This window comes from Sciurus carolinensis, chromosome 18, assembly GCF_902686445.1.
Source record: "Sciurus carolinensis chromosome 18, mSciCar1.2, whole genome shotgun sequence".
Lineage (NCBI taxonomy): Eukaryota > Metazoa > Chordata > Mammalia > Rodentia > Sciuridae > Sciurus > Sciurus carolinensis.
Window position 1 is genome coordinate 40,850,455 of NC_062230.1, and position 16,536 is coordinate 40,866,990.

General features: G+C 60.6%; 1 protein-coding gene across 2 annotated transcripts in view; it reads left to right on the forward strand.

The window, feature by feature from the left end:
* Window positions 1–203: 203 nt before the first annotated feature.
* The window catches only part of Lmf1 (lipase maturation factor 1), a 71,417-nt gene continuing 55,084 nt past the window's right edge, over window positions 204–16,536 (forward strand). Inside the window, exons 1-3 of one of the 2 annotated variants that reach the window (XM_047533464.1) lie at window positions 204–425; window positions 5,603–5,912; window positions 12,277–12,287. In XM_047533464.1, coding sequence (XP_047389420.1) covers window positions 254–425; window positions 5,603–5,912; window positions 12,277–12,287 — 493 coding nt within the window. In that variant the 5' untranslated portion in view covers window positions 204–253. The remainder of the gene's footprint in view (window positions 426–5,602; window positions 5,913–12,276; window positions 12,288–16,536) is intronic. The other variant, XM_047533463.1, reaches the window with a different exon arrangement.

Sequence of the window (16,536 nt, forward strand, 5' to 3'; positions counted from 1 at the left end):
ACTCGCCTCCCTTGGGCTCCTTCCCTAGAGGACAGGGCGCCCGGGGGCTTCTGCAACACGGACTGGAGAGACGAACCAACGAATGAACCAGGGAATCCCGGGGTGCGCAGCAGCCCTCCCAGCCGCAGCGCCCGCTAGGCCTGCGCGGAGGGTGGGCCTGCCCACGCGCGGGCGTGACCGATCAAATCGTGGGCGTGGTCAGGGCGTGGCCTCCGCGCCCCGTCCTCCCCGCGCATGCGCCGAGACGGTAGTAATGGCGGCGCCCGAGGGGTCACTTAGGAGGCGGAAGGCCGGGGACTCGGACTTGGGGTCTGGGTCGCCGCCCGCGCAAGGACGTGATGACGCTAGCTGCTCCGCCCGCCTACGCGCAGGCACCTTCTGGCTGACCAGAATCGTGCTCCTGAGGGCCCTCGCTTTCGTCTACTGTAAGTGCCCGGCAGGCCCGGGAAGCCGTCTGCGTCCTGCGACCCCGCCCGTGCTTGCACGAGAGCTCGCGCTCCGCCCCGCCCCTGCACGAGCCCGCGCCCCTGCACGAGCCCGCGCCCCGCCCCTACACGGGCGCCCCGCCCCTGCACGAGCCCGCGCCCCGCCCCTACACGGGCGCCCCGCCCCTGCACGAGCCCGCGTCCCGCCCCTACACGGGCACCCCGCCCCGCCCCTTCCCGGGCGCCCCGCCCCTGTATAGAAGTCTAGTTTTCCTCCCTGTGCCCTTCCTGTGACGCTGGACCTTTGCTAGGCTACCTGTGCCTATATCCTGCCTTCTCCACACATCCTCGTCCCACCCTCAAGGTTGTCCTCGAGATTGTATGAACTTGATGCACTTCTCGCACTTGTTTCCTCCGCCCTGCATAGGGTCCCAGCGGGGTGACCCAAAGGGTTAGGGGAGGATAAGGGTTCTTGGCTGGTGACTTCCACTGGTCATCTTTGCCTTGTGTTGCCCCTCATGCCCCTGCCGTGTTGGGTGTGGGGGCAGCTGCCAATCCCAAGTACCTCCCACTTAGGTCCTGAAAACCTGGAATTTTAGCTGAGGCTATGGTTCTGTGAGCACGTGGTCCGGCATGTTGGTAAGAAAAACCAAACTGAGCCCCAAGTAAACCTGGAGGCCAGTGAGAGGGCCAGGCCAACCCTGCTGGGCTAGGGCAGCTGCCCTTCCGGAGAGCTCGAGAGGGGCTTCCCTGGTCCTGCTCAGGATGGGGGCATCTCTGCTTCATTTCCTCACACGTGAAAGGAGTTGCTGCAGCTTGCTTGTGGGAGAGTGACGTCCACTTTGGGTTCTGTGTGAGTGCAGAGAGCTGGGACCCTGCCCGTAGTCACTGGAGTGACTTCCACTCATTCTTTCTTTAAAGCTGCTGTGGAGTATGGCCTTGTTCAGTGTCGCCGCATCCTGCGCAGCGCTGAGCAGTTGTTCTGAAAGTTCGCAGGGCTACAGAGATGGGACCAACGTTGTCTGTGAAGCTTCACTAGCATGCAGCAGGGGAGCCTCCGGCATAGCTCTAAGTTGGGGCTCAGGTTTCCACATGAGCCAGTGGAGCTTCCGGTCTCTGGGGATTCCCTGTTTCCGAAGACGGGTAGATGTTTTCAGCCTGGTACCCAGCACAGGGCAATTTGCTATGATATGTGCATTTCTTTCCTACCTTGAGAGTAAGTGCATTTAGGGAGAGTCAGTTTTCAGTCTTCCTGGGTTGTGGTGTCTGGCTGAGAGTCCTGGACAAGTGGGCAGTCCTCCTGCATGGGCTCTTTCTAGGAGGTCCTGGATCTCACTGGCACTCTGCACAGCACTGTTTCCCAGGATCCCAGGGCTCTTTCAAGGTGTCCTAGGGGCTCTCCGGGTGCTTCACTGGAATGTTGGGTTTCACAGTGCTGCTAGCTACTGAAGGACGCTAACTAAACATGACTACGTGTGTTGTGTAGAAAGCCCCCGTTGAGAGGCGTTGCGTTTAGACGAGCTTAACCTCATGTACGCTGTCTTAACGAGGCAAGTGTAAAGCTGTTGATCAGGAAGACGTGCTGAGTGAGGAACACCTCCCTGGCCGTGCGGAGGTCTGCAGTGAAGCCTTGCGGCGGCACCAGCAGTCCTGTCCCTTCACCAGTGCCTTCCTCAGTGGCCTGAGTGTTCATCTGTAAAGTGCCGGCAGGTGCAGGTGCTGGGGTGAGCGCTACCCAGGGTTCTGGGGTCAGCTGCTGGGGATGCTAGGGAGCCAAGGCCAGCCACCCAGGCTACTTGGAGTGAAGGCCCATCACTGTGTGCGTGGACTCACCCTGGAGCATGCTTGTGGGGCTGAACGAGTGCTGGCAGGCACCACATCTGCAGCCCATGGTGCTCTGCTGGATCCCCGTCATCCCCAGGGGACAGCAAAGAGCAGCCCCAGCCCTGGCCGTGAGCCACCACAAGTGCGATGGCCCCTGAAGCCTGTCCCTGGGCCCCAGCGCTTCCCTGCACCCCCCACCTTTGCCAGTGTCTTGAGCACCAGGTTCACACCCAGGTGGTGGGAGCCCCGGAGGACTGAGGCTTTGGAGGAGGGCGGGCACCCCCGGACCCAGCATGCTGTGCTCCTGCGATGGGACTTCGCAGCCAAGTTGTGGGAGAGTACTCTCTAGTGAAATGGCGTCCCCTGTGTACAGCAAGGACACAGCCTGCATCTCTGAGGAAGAGGGAGGCTGGCAGAGGCCCTCAGAGCCTTCCTCAGGCACGGCAGGGGGGTCTGCGGCTGCCTCTCGCCAGCTGAACCCACGTTGGCTGCAGCGCAGGGCTGTCACGCCATTGCCCACTCTAGAAATTACATGGAAGTGCCAAAAGCCCCTTTCCACAGGGTCTCTAAGCAGTAAGGGAGTCTAAAGCACACAATGAGAGGACGTTGAGGAAATGACCACTGCCACGGGCCCCTGGCCTCTGTGGCAGTGCAGCGTTGCGAAGGCTGAATGAGGAAGGCTGATTCACTGGGCGCAGGAGGCGTGGCCTGGGGCCTGTGAGGTGCTGGCCGTGGCCTGGATCCACACTCACGCTAGTGTTCCCTGGGCTGGACCTGGGACTCTGCAGATAAAATCTCTTTAAGAACCTGGTATAAAGGCGAGGAGGAAGACAGGGCTCAGCGGTTTTCTTGATGAGCTGCAATTTGGTGGACTTTCAAGAAACATTCACTTTTTTTTTTTTTTTTTTTTTTTTAACAAATAGCCAAACTGTACTCTGGGTTTTTCAGCAAAGCCAGGACCCCATCTAGAGATCCTCATGGCATCAGCCCTCACCTCTCCCTGCCTGCCCTGCTTTCTCATGACCTTGACAGTGTGCAGGATCCCTGGCTACGTGTTCTACAGAACATCCCTCAAGTTGGGTCTCAAGTGGGTTCTGTCTGATGTTTTCTCCTGATTCCACGGGGGCAGTGGGCTTGGGGAAGATTCTTCCACCAAGAGGGGCTTTTCTTGTGGTACCCACACGGGTCATCTGGTTAAATTGTGGCTGCTGGGTGTCCCCTTTGCCTAGCCACTGCGTCCTGCCCACTCCGCCCAAGGCAGCCAGTCCCTGGGAGGAGGGACTCTCATTACTTCCAGGAGGGGGCGTCTAGGGAAACCAGAATCCTCAGAAAGGAGGACTGTGTCTTCTAGCCTCTGTTCATAACTGAACATAACGTGGTCACCATGGACCACGTCCAGTCTGCACCTGGGTTAAGCTCCCACAGGGTCACCGGCTGTGCTGCTCCGGTTGTGGGCTGCGGTCACTGGTGGTCTCTGCTGGTTGCAGCTCGCACCTACCATGCCTCCACCTCTTCTCCTGGTGCCGCCCCCTGTTCTGGCCACAGGGTACTGTAGCTCTGCTTCTGTTCCCTGCCCAGCCCTGGAGTCTGGCTGCTGGGGACGCAGAGCCGTGTGTATGGAAGCAGGCCATCGTGCACACACTGGAGCATCTCCTCCCTCTCCATGGACAGCTGAGGCCAGTGTTCATGCACGTTTCTCCAGAGGGTTGGCTTTTGTTTTGTCGCTCTTTCATCAGCTGCTTAGTGCTTTCATGGTCCTCTCTACCTGTGGACAGGGCGTGGCCTGTCCCTCCTGGTGCTGACTGGCCTGGTCCTCTCCTAGGTGGATAGGGTGTGGCCTGGTCCTCTCTACCTTGGGTGGACATGGCATGGCCTGTCCACTGGCCTGTTCTCTCCTCCCTGGGTGGACCGGCATGCCTGTTCCTGTGGTACTGACGTGGCCTGGCTCTCTCCAGTGGCTAACCTGGGATCTGAAGCCGTGACTGCCCTGTGAAGGTGTGGCCTCCGGGGGTGAACTCAGACTTGCCGTTGGAGTTGGTGCAGTGTGGCTTCCCTGTGAGCAGCGGCGCAGCCTTTGGCTCAGGGGTCACCCTGCCAACAGACACCAGGGCAGTCAGGATGGCTCACAACGGGGGGGTGCCAGCTGCACATCTGCATGTAACTATCAGCCTCCTCTGAGTGACAGGTGGCACACAGGTGTGCATACCAGAAAAGCAGTACGTTTTCCCTGGACCTCTCGAGCATGGGTCTGGATGCTGAGCCGCTGGTCCGAGGCCCCGCCCCCACCGGGCCCCGAGCTCTGAGACCTGCTGCTGAGGCCTGGGGACTTGCTCCCGCTCACATCCCTTGGCCCCGCCCTGCCCCCAGCTCTGAGACCCCACTGCTGAGGCCTGGGGGCTTGCTCCTACTCACGTCCCTTGGCCCCACCCGGCCCCCAGCTCTGAGACCCCGCTGTAGAGGGCTGGGGGCTTGCTCCCGCTCACGTCCCTTGGCCCCACCCGGCCCCCAGCTCTGAGACCCCACTGCTGAGGCCTGGGGGCTTGCTCCTGCTCACCTCCCTTGGCCCCACCCGGCCCCCAGCTCTGAGACCCACTGCTGAGGCCTGGGGGCTTGCTCCCGCTCACCTCCCTTGGCCCCACCCGGCCCCCAGCTCTGAGACCCCACTGCTGAGGCCTGGGGGCTTGCTCCTGCTCACCTCCCTTGGCCCCACCCGGCCCCCAGCTCTGAGACCCCACTGCTGAGGCCTGGGGGCTTGCTCCCGCTCATGTCCCTTGGCCCCGCCCGGCCCCCAGCTCTGAGACCCCACTGCTGAGGCCTGGGGGCTTGCTCCCGCTCATGTCCCTTGGCCCCGCCCGGCCCCCAGCTCTGAGACCCCGCTGCTGAGGCCTGGGGGCTTGCTCCCGCTCACGTCCCTTGGCCCCACCTGGCCCCCAGCTCTGAGACCTGCTGCTGAGGGCTGGGGGCTTGCTCCCGCTCACGTCCCTTGGCCCCGCCCTGCCCCCAGCTCTGAGACCCACTGCTGAGGCCTGGGGGCTTGCTCCCGCTCACGTCCCTTGGCCCCACCTGGCCCCCAGCTCTGAGACCCGCTGCTGAGGCCTGGGGGCTTGCTCCCGCTCACGTCCCTTGGCCCCACCCGGCCCCCAGCTCTGAGACCCACTGCTGAGGCCTGGGGGCTTGCTCCCGCTCACGTCCCTTGGCCCCGCCCGGCCCCCAGCTCTGAGACCCCACTGCTGAGGGCTGGGGGTTTGCTCCCGCTCACGTCCCTTGGCCCTACCCGGCCCCCAGCTCTGAGACCCCGCTGCTGAGGCCTGGGGGCTTGCTCCCGCTCACGTCCCTTGGCCTTCCTCTCCTAGCCGTGGCGTTCCTGGTGGCTCTGCATCAGAATAAGCAGCTGATTGGCGACCGAGGCCTGCTGCCCTGCAGGGCATACCTGAAGAGCGTGCAGCACTACTTCCAGGGCCAGGGTGCCTGGGGCGCTTGGAGCTATGCACCCACCGTCATCTGGCTGCTGGACTGGTCAGACATGGACTTCAACCTGGACCTGCTGGCTGTGCTTGGATTGGGCATCTCGTGTTTTGTCCTGATGACCGGCTGTGCCAACATGATCCTCATGGCTGCTCTCTGGGGTCTCTACCTGTCCCTGGTCAATGTGGGGCAGGTCTGGTGAGTAGAACTGGTGCCAGGCCTGTTGCCTCGCCCAGTGGGCGTAGTACCCTGCACACACACCACAGGGTCTCCTGGCAGCTCCAGAGGGCGCAGACTTTCTTAAATCAATCCGGAGGAATGTCACGGTCACTTAGGAGGTGGAGGGGCTGCTGGTTGCCACTGCCTCTGCTTGGAGATTGATGGCCCTGTTGAGACCACATTTCCTGCCTGCTTGAGCCACAGCAGATGGGGACGTGGAGGCAGAAGTCGCGTTGGGCCGCTGGAAATGCGCTGAGGCTGAGGCTTGACTTTGAGGCACCCCTTCTCCCCAGCCTCTTCCCCGTTCCAGAGGAGCCACACAGCCAGCAGCAGACACTGTTGGTGTTACAGATTGGCCCTGGCCACGGCGAGAGTTCCGGGACCGTGGAGATGGGCTGTTGGACTTGTGAGGCCGGAGTCCTGTGAACCACAGATGGGCATGCAGGCAGCCTCGTGGGAGGGGACCTGGGCACTTGTGTGAGATGCAGGCTGCAGAGGACTTCTGGGCTCCTTGCACTGTTCCATTAGGAGCTGTTCATCCCTGGGAAGTTTGGCAGTGGGGGCTCCCCACCAGAGGGCTGGTCCTGGAGCCCACCTTCCATGCGACTCTGCCGCGTTATCTTGGTGCACTCCAGGCTGCCCCTGGGGTCTTGGCCTCCCCTTCAGCATGGCCTTTTCTGGCTCCTGTGCTCCACGGGTGTGGTCAAGGGCTTTGCAGGCAGGGATGTGACCGGCACTCGCTGCAGGCTTGAAGGCAGCTCTCCCCAGAGCCAGCCTGCAGAAGAACAGGCTCTCCCCTTCTGCCTGTCGCTGGCCTGTGTGTCCACGTGCCACATCTCCACACTGGCCATCGCTCTGTCCTCTCTGAAGGAACTCGGGCCATTCTAGCTCGTCCAGGCGTGGCACCAGCCATGATGATCAGGATGCTAAGCTGTGTTATCCGAAGGAGAACCAAGGAGCTTATTACAGGTGTGGCTCTGGCCTGGTCATGCTTTATTAGACCTTCCCACGGGTCACTCAGTGGCCAGCAGCATGTTGTGGTGCATACATGTGGAGACTGTTGTTTCCTGGGCAGGACTTAATCTGATCAGTCACAGTTTTTGTTGAAGGGTGAGGACAGAAACAGTTCTCTCACAGCCCCTTGGTGGATGCATAGTCCAGCAGCTGCCCACCCTGCCCAGGCCCCAGGTGGACATTTGAGTACAAAGTGCCATGAGCTGAGGGGGTCTTGCCTTGTCGATCGGCTCTCCCTAGGCAGGATCCTGGGCTGCTGCCCCCTCATGACTGACCTTTCCATTCTTCTGGGTGGTGACAGTTGACAAGCATGCGATGATTCTGGCTGCATTTTTCTGTGACACCCTGGAGGCTGCTGTGACTGAGACATCATGATTTTAATCTAAACCAGTGGAGAGAATTTCAGGTAGCTCTGCCTGATCACAGCAATGGAGTTTATGGTGCTTTTTACTCACCTGTAATGTATTGGTCAGGAAAGAGTCTACGTTTAAGTGTTTGGAAACCACCCTGAGGACTCATGGCCAAAAGCAGTCTTGTGTCTTTTTCATTTGAGAAGAGGTTCTGTCCCCTCCCCTGGACATGTTGAACTCGAGGTGCCCTCCTGCAGCCTGGACCCTGGCTTGCCCTGTGGTGGCAGTTTTGTTGACTGCACTTGTGGAAAGCAACACAGGGCTGAGCCAGGCAGGTGGACCTGCCAGGCAGGCAAGCTCGTCCTGATGGCCAGGTTGGCAGTCAGACGCCGCCTCTTTCTTGGCACCGCACTGGTTTTGTTGAAGAAAAGAGCATTCGTTTGGGGCTAGGCTGCTCAGGGGATGTGCATTTTAGTGACTGTGCCCCTGGCAGGTAAGTGTCATGCTCCCCCAAGATTGGGTACTGCCTGGGATCAAGCCCTGGCAGGGGAAAGATGTGTCCGTCTGTCCAGCTTGCACTGTTAGAAACATTGCCTGGCACGGCTACCTGGAGACCTGTGAAGGAGCTCCTTGCTGCATCTGTGGCTGCCACTGCTGCCCTTGGAGCCCTACCCGGTTCCCTCTCAGACGGTGACCTGTCACCTCCCTGATTAGACCTCAGGAGTGAGTGTTGGCAGTCAGATCTGGAACCTGCTGCTGCCGCCGCCGAGCGTCCCATTCGACGTGCCTCCCCTGGTGCTGAGTTGTTTCCCACAGGGCCTGGCAGTGCAGTTGGGTGGCCCCACCCCAGTGCCCTGCAGGCTCCTCAGCAGCGCTGATTCTGTTCTCCACTGTGTCCAGTGCTCCAGCTTGCGGGAGCTGATGAGACCAGTAAGTGATTGGAGGTGCCCAGTGGTGGCACGTGCTCTAACCATGTGGCCAGTGCCTTGAGCTGGAGCCGCTCACATCTGGGGCCACTCACATCTGGGGCAGTGAGGAAGTGTGCTCCCCAGCCCCTGGGAAGACCCTGCAGGAGCTGCTGACAGTTCCAGGAGGCACCGTGGGTGAGGAGGGTCCCTTGCCTCCGAGGAGGAAGCAGTGGAAGGCAGGCCAGGGCACCAGGGGGGAGCCCAGCCGGTTCTGCTTCCAGGCTCCTGTCCAGCTGCTCTCTGTGAGGCTCTGGGAAGGCATCTCTGACTCCTTTGTCCCCAGCAAGTTCTGTCCTTGCAGTGGACCTTCCTGGCTCTGTGACCAGACAGGAGGTTTGGAGCCACCTCTGACCCATGTCCCTTCCCTGCAGGGGCCAGTCAGCCTCGGCTGGGGCTGCTTCCCCCTCCATGGTCGCGGTTGGGCTGGGTTGGAACACCTGGGAGGATGCAGGCGTGTCTGCATGTGGCAACTCTCCCCCAGACCCTGCATTCGACCCAAGCCTATAACCCTGTGACCCAGCCCTGGGGGAGTCAGCAGGGCGAAGTCAGAGACTCGGGAGTGGTGTCCACCATCCATCACTGACACTTTCTGCACAGTGGATGAGGACCCTGCCTGACCCGCAGGCAGAGGGGTCACACTGGGTCTGGGCCGTGCTCTCTCAGTATGGCCTCAGGCCCGTCTCTTTCCGGCATCAGGGCCATGCAGGGAGGGTGGAAGCTGAGGAGCCTGCAGGTGGCCGTGCCCCACTGTGTGGTCCAGCTGGCCTTCTGGGTATCTGTCTCTCTCCACCCTCTGACCTGCCCAGCCAGAGATCAGACGGGGTCCCTGCCGATCGCCTGCTTTCAGGGAGGCAGGAGGCCTGGGAACCGGGTTGGTCTGTGGGGTGGCACTGGGCCTGGCTCCGTGGAGGCACTGTGGGGTCAGGATAGTGTTGGGGCTGGGGTGGTCTCTTCCCAGCCAGCTAGAGGGACGGGCGTGACTGCACCCCTGTGCTGTGGGGTGGCTGGGTAGGAGCCTGGGCCACGGTGAGCAGGCACTGGCTGGCTGCTTGATTTGGAGGGCCACTCTGGCCAGAGGCATGAGGCAGGGTCCCTTTCTGGCTGGGGCATCTCCATAGTATTTGGTTGTCTTGAGTGACCGAGGCTGGCACTCAAGGTGTGTCGTGATGGACACTCTCTGCTTCCATCTGGCCACCCTGACTTTTAAAGCTTATCAAGCCAAGCTGTGAAACCAGCCTGGTGTCCATCCATGGACGACTGGGTAAGGAGAAGGCGGTGTATGTTCAGGTGGAGTTCTACTCAGCCATGAAGAACAAAACTGGACGTTTGCAGGGACATGGTGGAACTAGAGACCATGACGTCGAGCAAAGTAAGCCGGTCGCAGGAGGTCAGGCTTGTCTGGCTTCTGTCGTGTGCAGAGGCTGGAGAGGAAAAGGAAAGAGAGGAGGGCGTGGGTCTCACAGAGACCAGAGGGAGATTGGTAGCAGAAAGGGACCAGGGAAGGCAGGGCAGTGCTGGGGAGGGACATTGGCGAATGACCTCAGGTGTCACGTGCGTGGGCGAATACGTAACAAATCCCGTCACCGTCCAACGGCTGCGCGCCAATAAAAAATGGTGGTGGAGAAGAGGCTGTTTACCCACCCTGACATCTCTAGAGCGGTTTAGGATCCAGGGTTTCGTGAGGACAGCACCGTGCCCCGCCCCACACCATTTCCTGTCACTTGCGTCTCGTGTCAGCGTGGGACATACTCCTGGGGACTGGCATGCCTTGATTCTCGTCTCCCTGGCTTCCCTGGCCCGGGGCCCCATCCAGGACCCCAGGGGACATGTGGTCCCTCGGGCTCCTCTCAGACTAACTTGTTTCTGAGGCCGGGGTGGTTCAGGAGCCCATCGGGTCTGGAGGCTGCCCCTCCACCCGGACTGGCCTGTGGTTCCCCCAGCTGGACAGGTCTGGGCTTGGGAGGAAGACTCGGGGGTGCCTCTGTGGCGCCCAGCAGGCGACTCTCCCCTTCCCTCCTGTGCCCTGGGCAGGAGGGCCGTGCAGCCCACGGGGGACTCGGGCTTGTCGACGGTCCCCCTTGATCTGTTCAGCTGTCGGTTGTATTGGCGTGAACTGACACATACTTGCTTTGTACCCCGGGTGTCCAGGCTAGGAAGGTAAACGCTTAGGATTGGCGGCATAAGACGGAGAAAAGCTTAACAACTATGATCACATAGACTTTTAAGTGATTTCAAAGAGGAATCCACCCTGATCAGAATTCGCCTTTCTTGCCAGGCATGGTGGTGCACACCTGTCATCCCAGCCACTGGGGAGCCTGAGGCAGGGGGATGGCAAGTTCCAGGCCAGCTTGGGAAGCTGGTGAGGCCTTGCCTCAAAATATAAAAAGGGAGGGAACGTGATGTGACTCAGGGTAGAGTGCCCAGTGCCACGGGGAAAAGACTCGGCCTCCTAAAGCCACACATGCCCCGCGGTGGGTGCCTAATTGTAACTGGGTTCTCTGTTGATCGGCTTTTCCAAAAGGTGGTGTTCTTTTATCTGTACTTGGTTTGGCACTGACCCCAAAGTGTTTCTTTGCTGCTATTCAAGATGACACACAGCTATTCTTCTCTCCTGCACCTCCCAGCCCCTCGCAAGGAAGGAGAGAGCCTCTCAGGAAACGTGGGACACGCCAAGAGTCTCAGGGTCCTCTTCCTCTTTGGCGCTTTCTTCCCTGCAGAGGAATGGAAATCCTCTTCAAAGGGTGTGCGGGCAGAGGCTCGTGGTCATTTCCTGCTTCTGAGCCACCAGGAGGAGCTGGGTGGGCTCTCCCGGCCTGGGTGTGGACTCCTGCCTGTGAGTGACTGCAGGTGCACCAGGCTCCCCGCATGGGGAGCGGGGGCTGCCTCCAGGGTAGCTCTTCACGGGGACCAGGCCGCCCCCTCGTCCCGCAGGTCAGCACAGCCAGCTCAGGCTGCTGGGACCTAGATTTCTTTGTGACAAGTAGGCTCTTGCTGCCTGTGTCCTTTGTTCTCTGTACATTTATTTCACTTAAAGTGTGTGTGTGTGCGCACGTGCGTGTGCACGCACTGAGGTTTGAATCCAGGGCCTCCTGAATGCTAGGCAAGTGTTCTGCACAAGCTGCATCCCTAGTCCCTTTTTAATTTTATTTTGACACAGGGCCTCACTGAGTTGCTGAGGCTGACCTTAAATTTGGATCCTCCTGCCTCAACCTCCCGAGTAACTGGGATTACAGGTGGGCTGCCACACTCATCTTAAAACATTGTCACCTCAGAAGCAGCCTGTATCTGGCACCTGACCCCAATGCCCCTCCTAGCCCGTGACCACTGGCCGCTGTCTGGGGATCTGGCTGTCTGGATCCGCACGCAGGTGAGGGCACAGGTGTGTGGCCTTGCGTCTGGCTGTCTCCACACCTGTTCCGGATGCAGCATTGGTGCGTTTTCCTTCTGGCAGCTGCAGGCACTCGTATTAAGGATGGTGTGGAGGTTTCACCGCTGATCCCAGGCAGGCTCTCGGTAGGGGTGCAGCTGGGCTGGAGTTGCTGGAGGTGGGCATGAGGTGTCTGCTCCAGCCCAGGCCCGTGCTGCTGCTGGCACACGGGGAACGCCACTCTGGTTTGGGCCCTCACGCGTGCTGGGCCGCCCACCACAGCTGCACAGGAGAGCAGGCCCTCCCCAGTCCCCCGAGGGCCTGACGCTCCGATTCCCGGTGTGGACGGGGTGCCCTTGAGCGTTCCGCTCCAGGCTGCAGCGCTTCGGCAGCGCTCTGCTCTGTGAGGATCAGGCCTTCCTCCCGCTCATCTGCACAGTGGCTTCTGGCCATGCTGGCCTGTGGCCCAGTCCTGCACAGGCCCCGCAGACAGTCACTGTGTGCCCACCCGGTGGGCACCTGGCCCCACCTGGCCTGGGCCTGTGGGTTGGCTTCACTTAGTGGGAAACACAGTGGTTAACCTTCTAAATTTCTGGTCAAAGTGAGCCGATTAAACTTAATACATTTTTTCTTTTGTTTTTCAGGTATTCTTTCGGTAAGTGAAATCCTTTAGGAACAGACTTGGAGAGTTGGTGTCATGTTTGGGGTATGTCTCCTTATGCATTTTTCCTGGCTTTTCTCTTTGCTTGAGCATCTGCCACCAGCTTTTCCGGTATGCTGGGTGGCCGGGTGCAGCCTCTGTCGGCTGACCTGAGTCCTACACAGGCAGCTCTTGCCCAGTGCGTGGCTGGCGAGGCGTGGGAGCCTGGAGGCCTGAGCCAGGACCCCCTTCTCTGGTCCTTGAGCCCAGTGTCCACCTGCATGTGGCGCTGACACTGCTTATATGTTGTGTGGGAAGGGGATTCTGGGTCCCCAGGCCACGCTGGGTGGACCCTGGAGTGGGCAGAGGGCAGCCAAGGTGGACGGGCTGGCATGGACAGTAGGTGTTCTCCCAGTGGGCTCACGATGGGATTCTAAGTCGACCTGCACCTGGACCTCAGGGAAAGCCAGAGGCAGGTTTCCAGTCAGCACCTGTCACCTGTGGCCCTCAGCCAGTGCCCTGGCCCCACCGGGACCTCCCTGCAGTGGGTGGGGACGTGCTGACAGGCGGACCTGCCTGCACACAGGGCGCCATGCAGCCACTTGCTTCACGCTTCCCCTGAGCGCCAGTCAACGTCCCAGCGTGCTGGGAGTGTGGGTCCCTCAGAAGCGAAGCGCCCAGTCTCTTGGGGTAGGGTTAGTGCAGACTCTCCTGATGGACAGTCCCCGAGAAGGCAGGTACCTGTGAGGCGGACGTGGCCAGGCTGCTGTGGCCAGCGTCTCGCCAGCTTCTTTTCTTCTTCTGTTGCTGTTGAACCCATGCTGGGAAGGGCTCCACCTCTCAGCTGCACCTCCAGCAGCCCTTTTCCTGGTGTGAGATAGAGGCCTGCTGGGTTGCCCAGGCTGGCCGGAACTGGCCATCCTCCTGTCTCAGCCTCCCGATGGCCAGGAAAAGAGGCATGGCCCCCACGCCCTGTACTCACCAGTCTCTGGGTGTGTGGGGTGGAACCCATGGCCTCGAGCATGCTGGACAAGCCTCTGCCACCGAGCCACCCAGCCACACTCACCAGGGCCACAGGCCAGCCAGAACGTGGAGGCTCCACGACATCCACACTTGCTTCTTGGTATCGGGTTTCAGAATCCTCTCGGAATCCTACACCCTCCCACGCTGAGGGCGACACATCCTCAGTACATTGTGAGGGTGCTGTTTTTCCAGCTGTCCCGAGGACCAGGACCTGGAGGCCTGAGTGCTTCATCAGGGTGGGCGTGCCTGCTCCTTGGTGCTGAGGTTCCAGGTTGGTGAGACAGATCAGGTGCATGCTGTGGTCACTGAACGCACAGGCCCATGAGCTGGCCGGGCTGCCCCGCCTCAGGATCCCAGGGTGTGGGCGAGCAGTAGGAGGGCTGGACTCACACCCAGGTCTTCCAGCAGAGAATCCCTGCACTGAGTCTCGCACCTCTGACAAGACAGCCGTGGCAGGTGGCAAGACCTGAGGCTCTGTTGGCCACGTCCTGGCAGGGACTGCCAGGGGCGTGGGCACTGGGCCACCTGATGCCCCATGCCAGAATGGCTCCCCTGTTCCTGCTGCCGTTGGTGTTGTCTGCATCTGTTACACGGGGGCCCCATTGTCTTGCGGCTGCTGATCACCTCAGGGACTCTGAGGCCAACGGCTAACTTGTCATGCTTTCTCCGAGGGTCCCCCAGGGAGAGGGGTTTTATCTCTCTTGTGTCACCAACTGGTCACGTTCCAGTAGGGCACACAGAGGCTCGTGTGCGAGAATGGCTGCAGCCATCGCGCCTCAGCACAGCCCTCCCCCTCGCCATCGGGAACACGGCAGAGGAGGTGGGTGTGGCGCCAGGAGGCCAGGCACACTTTCAGCCTCTCCTCTGGCCTTTCTCCTCCAGCCCTGCTTTTGCACTGAGCTCCTGGTCCCGTGGGGCTGATTCTCACGTCATCCTAGTTACGTTGATCACGTGGTCTGCCTGTCTCTGGTGAGCCTGGAGCAGCTCTGTGGAGCTGCCTGAGAGACCATGCCAGGGCCGCACCCCTCAGGAGCTGGTGGTTTGGCAGGAGCCCCACTCCCAGAGCCTCATGACCGTGTGGCGGCCGCTGGCCACGTGCGTTAAGATCAGCGGCATGGACCTCAGCAAGGAGGCTCGCTCTCAGTTGCACAGCTGCCCTCGGCCTGCCAGCAGCAGCTACACAAGGTCAGCAGAGGCCTCCTGGGTGCAGAGGGGAGTGCCTGGGCCGCCTAGAGCACCAGCTCCTCCGGCCAGCTGGCCACAGGCTGGGCACCCCCTGTGCTCACAGTGCCAGTGCACCCAGCCACCCTGCTGTGCCCTCCTACGCACCCATGAGTCCTGCTGAGTCTGCCTGGAGTGCCTGCTGCTGGTGTCTTCCTGTCCCAGATGACCGTGCTTCCCCAGAACCTGTATTTCTGCAGCGTTCTTGACTCTTAAGTGACCCCTCTTCATAGCGGTGGCTGGGGTCCTCCTGGTCAGCAGCAGATGCAGTCCCCAGGTGAGTGTAGGTGTGTGACGGGAAAGCCACGCTGGTTCCTCTGCTCTAGTACCCATCTCTGTGAAGGCTGGCCTTGCGGAGCTCTGAAGCCGCTGTGTTGGTGACACACCCTTCCAGGGCTGACCTGGGACGTATCCGCTGGGTGCCCTGTGGATGCTGGGCAGCAGCGGGCTTCTCGAGGCCTCTGCGCGGCCAGGCGCCTTTAGGAGCTCCTCCTCCCCATGCTCAGCAGCCACGCGTCTAACTGCCAGGCTCCACAGGCACCTCCCGATGCATGCTGGCCCCAGCTTGGTTTACTCGCTGGGCTTCCAGGCCAGCCTGACTGTCCAGCTTCCACGTGTAGAGGGCTGTCGCTGTGTCCAAGGCGAGTCCTGTGGTGCCCTGAGGGCTCTGCAGTCACACCCAGCCTGGGTCCTGGAGGGCAGGGTCCTCCTGGAGATGTGATGGACAGGGCAGTTCTGGAGAGCTGGGCTGGCAGAGGGCCGAGCGTGCTCCAGGGTGGAGGCTGTGGCAGCAGGGGTCTGCCAGCCAGGTTCTGGAGTGCAGTGCCCTGCAGTGCTGCTTCCTTGGTAGATGCATGTTCTTTCTGGGATTGACACTGAAGGTCTGGAGACGCTTGGTTCCTTTGTTGTAGTAAGAAGCTCAGTTGGCAAATGATCAGTTAGCTCTCGTTTGACGCCAGGCAGGATAGCGAACCCTGCCACACCCCTACGGCCACACACAGCCCTGGAGCAGAAACATGCTGGAAGAGCCTGGGGCATCTGCCTTGATGGCACTGCAGTTAGCTGTGGACACAGTGGGGTCCAGGGGAGCACTGTCCACGTAATGAGCACGAGGACTGCATCTCTGCTTAAAATAAGCAACCAAGGTGGCCACAGGCTGGGGACGGGGACCAGGCGGGTGCACAGGCCGGCAGCTCTCTGCAGCTAATGGTGAGCCCACACCTCCCTGCAGGGCACAAGGCTGGGCTTCCCTCTGCTGTTGCCCTTCATTTTAAGTGTCTCCAAGTGCACGTGGCCCTTAACAGCGTGGGGGCCTTTCTTGGCCGAGTGAGCAGCTCCCCGCCCCACCATCAGTCTGTCTCTGACTTTGCGTGGCAGGCCCGGCCATTGGGACGCTTATGTGGCTGAGACACTTGAACACCGGGCCCCCGTCACAGCAGCGCCTCCCGCCAGCTGTTGTGAATTACGTGCTCCGTGTGAACCTTCGCCCTGGCCACTCCTGGATTCATGCTTTAAAAACAGCTTAACGAGGGGTTTACTGCCCCATGGAAGTTTTATTAAGACCTGTCAGTGCTGGAGCAGAGCCTGCCTGCAGGAAGCAACAGCCCCTCGGCCCAGCCCCGCGGGTTCCAGGGGCACCGACACCACGCTCTGTGGGGTTCTCACGCTCTGCCATGATCCTGGCTCATCTGACCCCCTGCCCCACAACTGAGAGAGCAGCCCCATTGTTAAGGAAGTCCTGCACTCATAGCAGCTGCAGCCATCAGGCTGCACGTCCAGCCCACCTCACGCCCCCTTTTGGGCCTTCTCCTGCATCCCTGTGGGTTTAACCATTTGGCATGTCACAGGGGGTAGGGGAAGAAGTGCTCTCGCAGAGCTCAGCTCCCAGAAGTGGCTTTTCAGACTGACTGGAAACAGGCGCCCATCCCACAACGGCCACATCCTCTCTGGGAGCACAACTGAGCCCTCATATCCTCCCTGGGAGCACAGCAAAGCCTGCACATCCTCCCTGGGAGCGCAG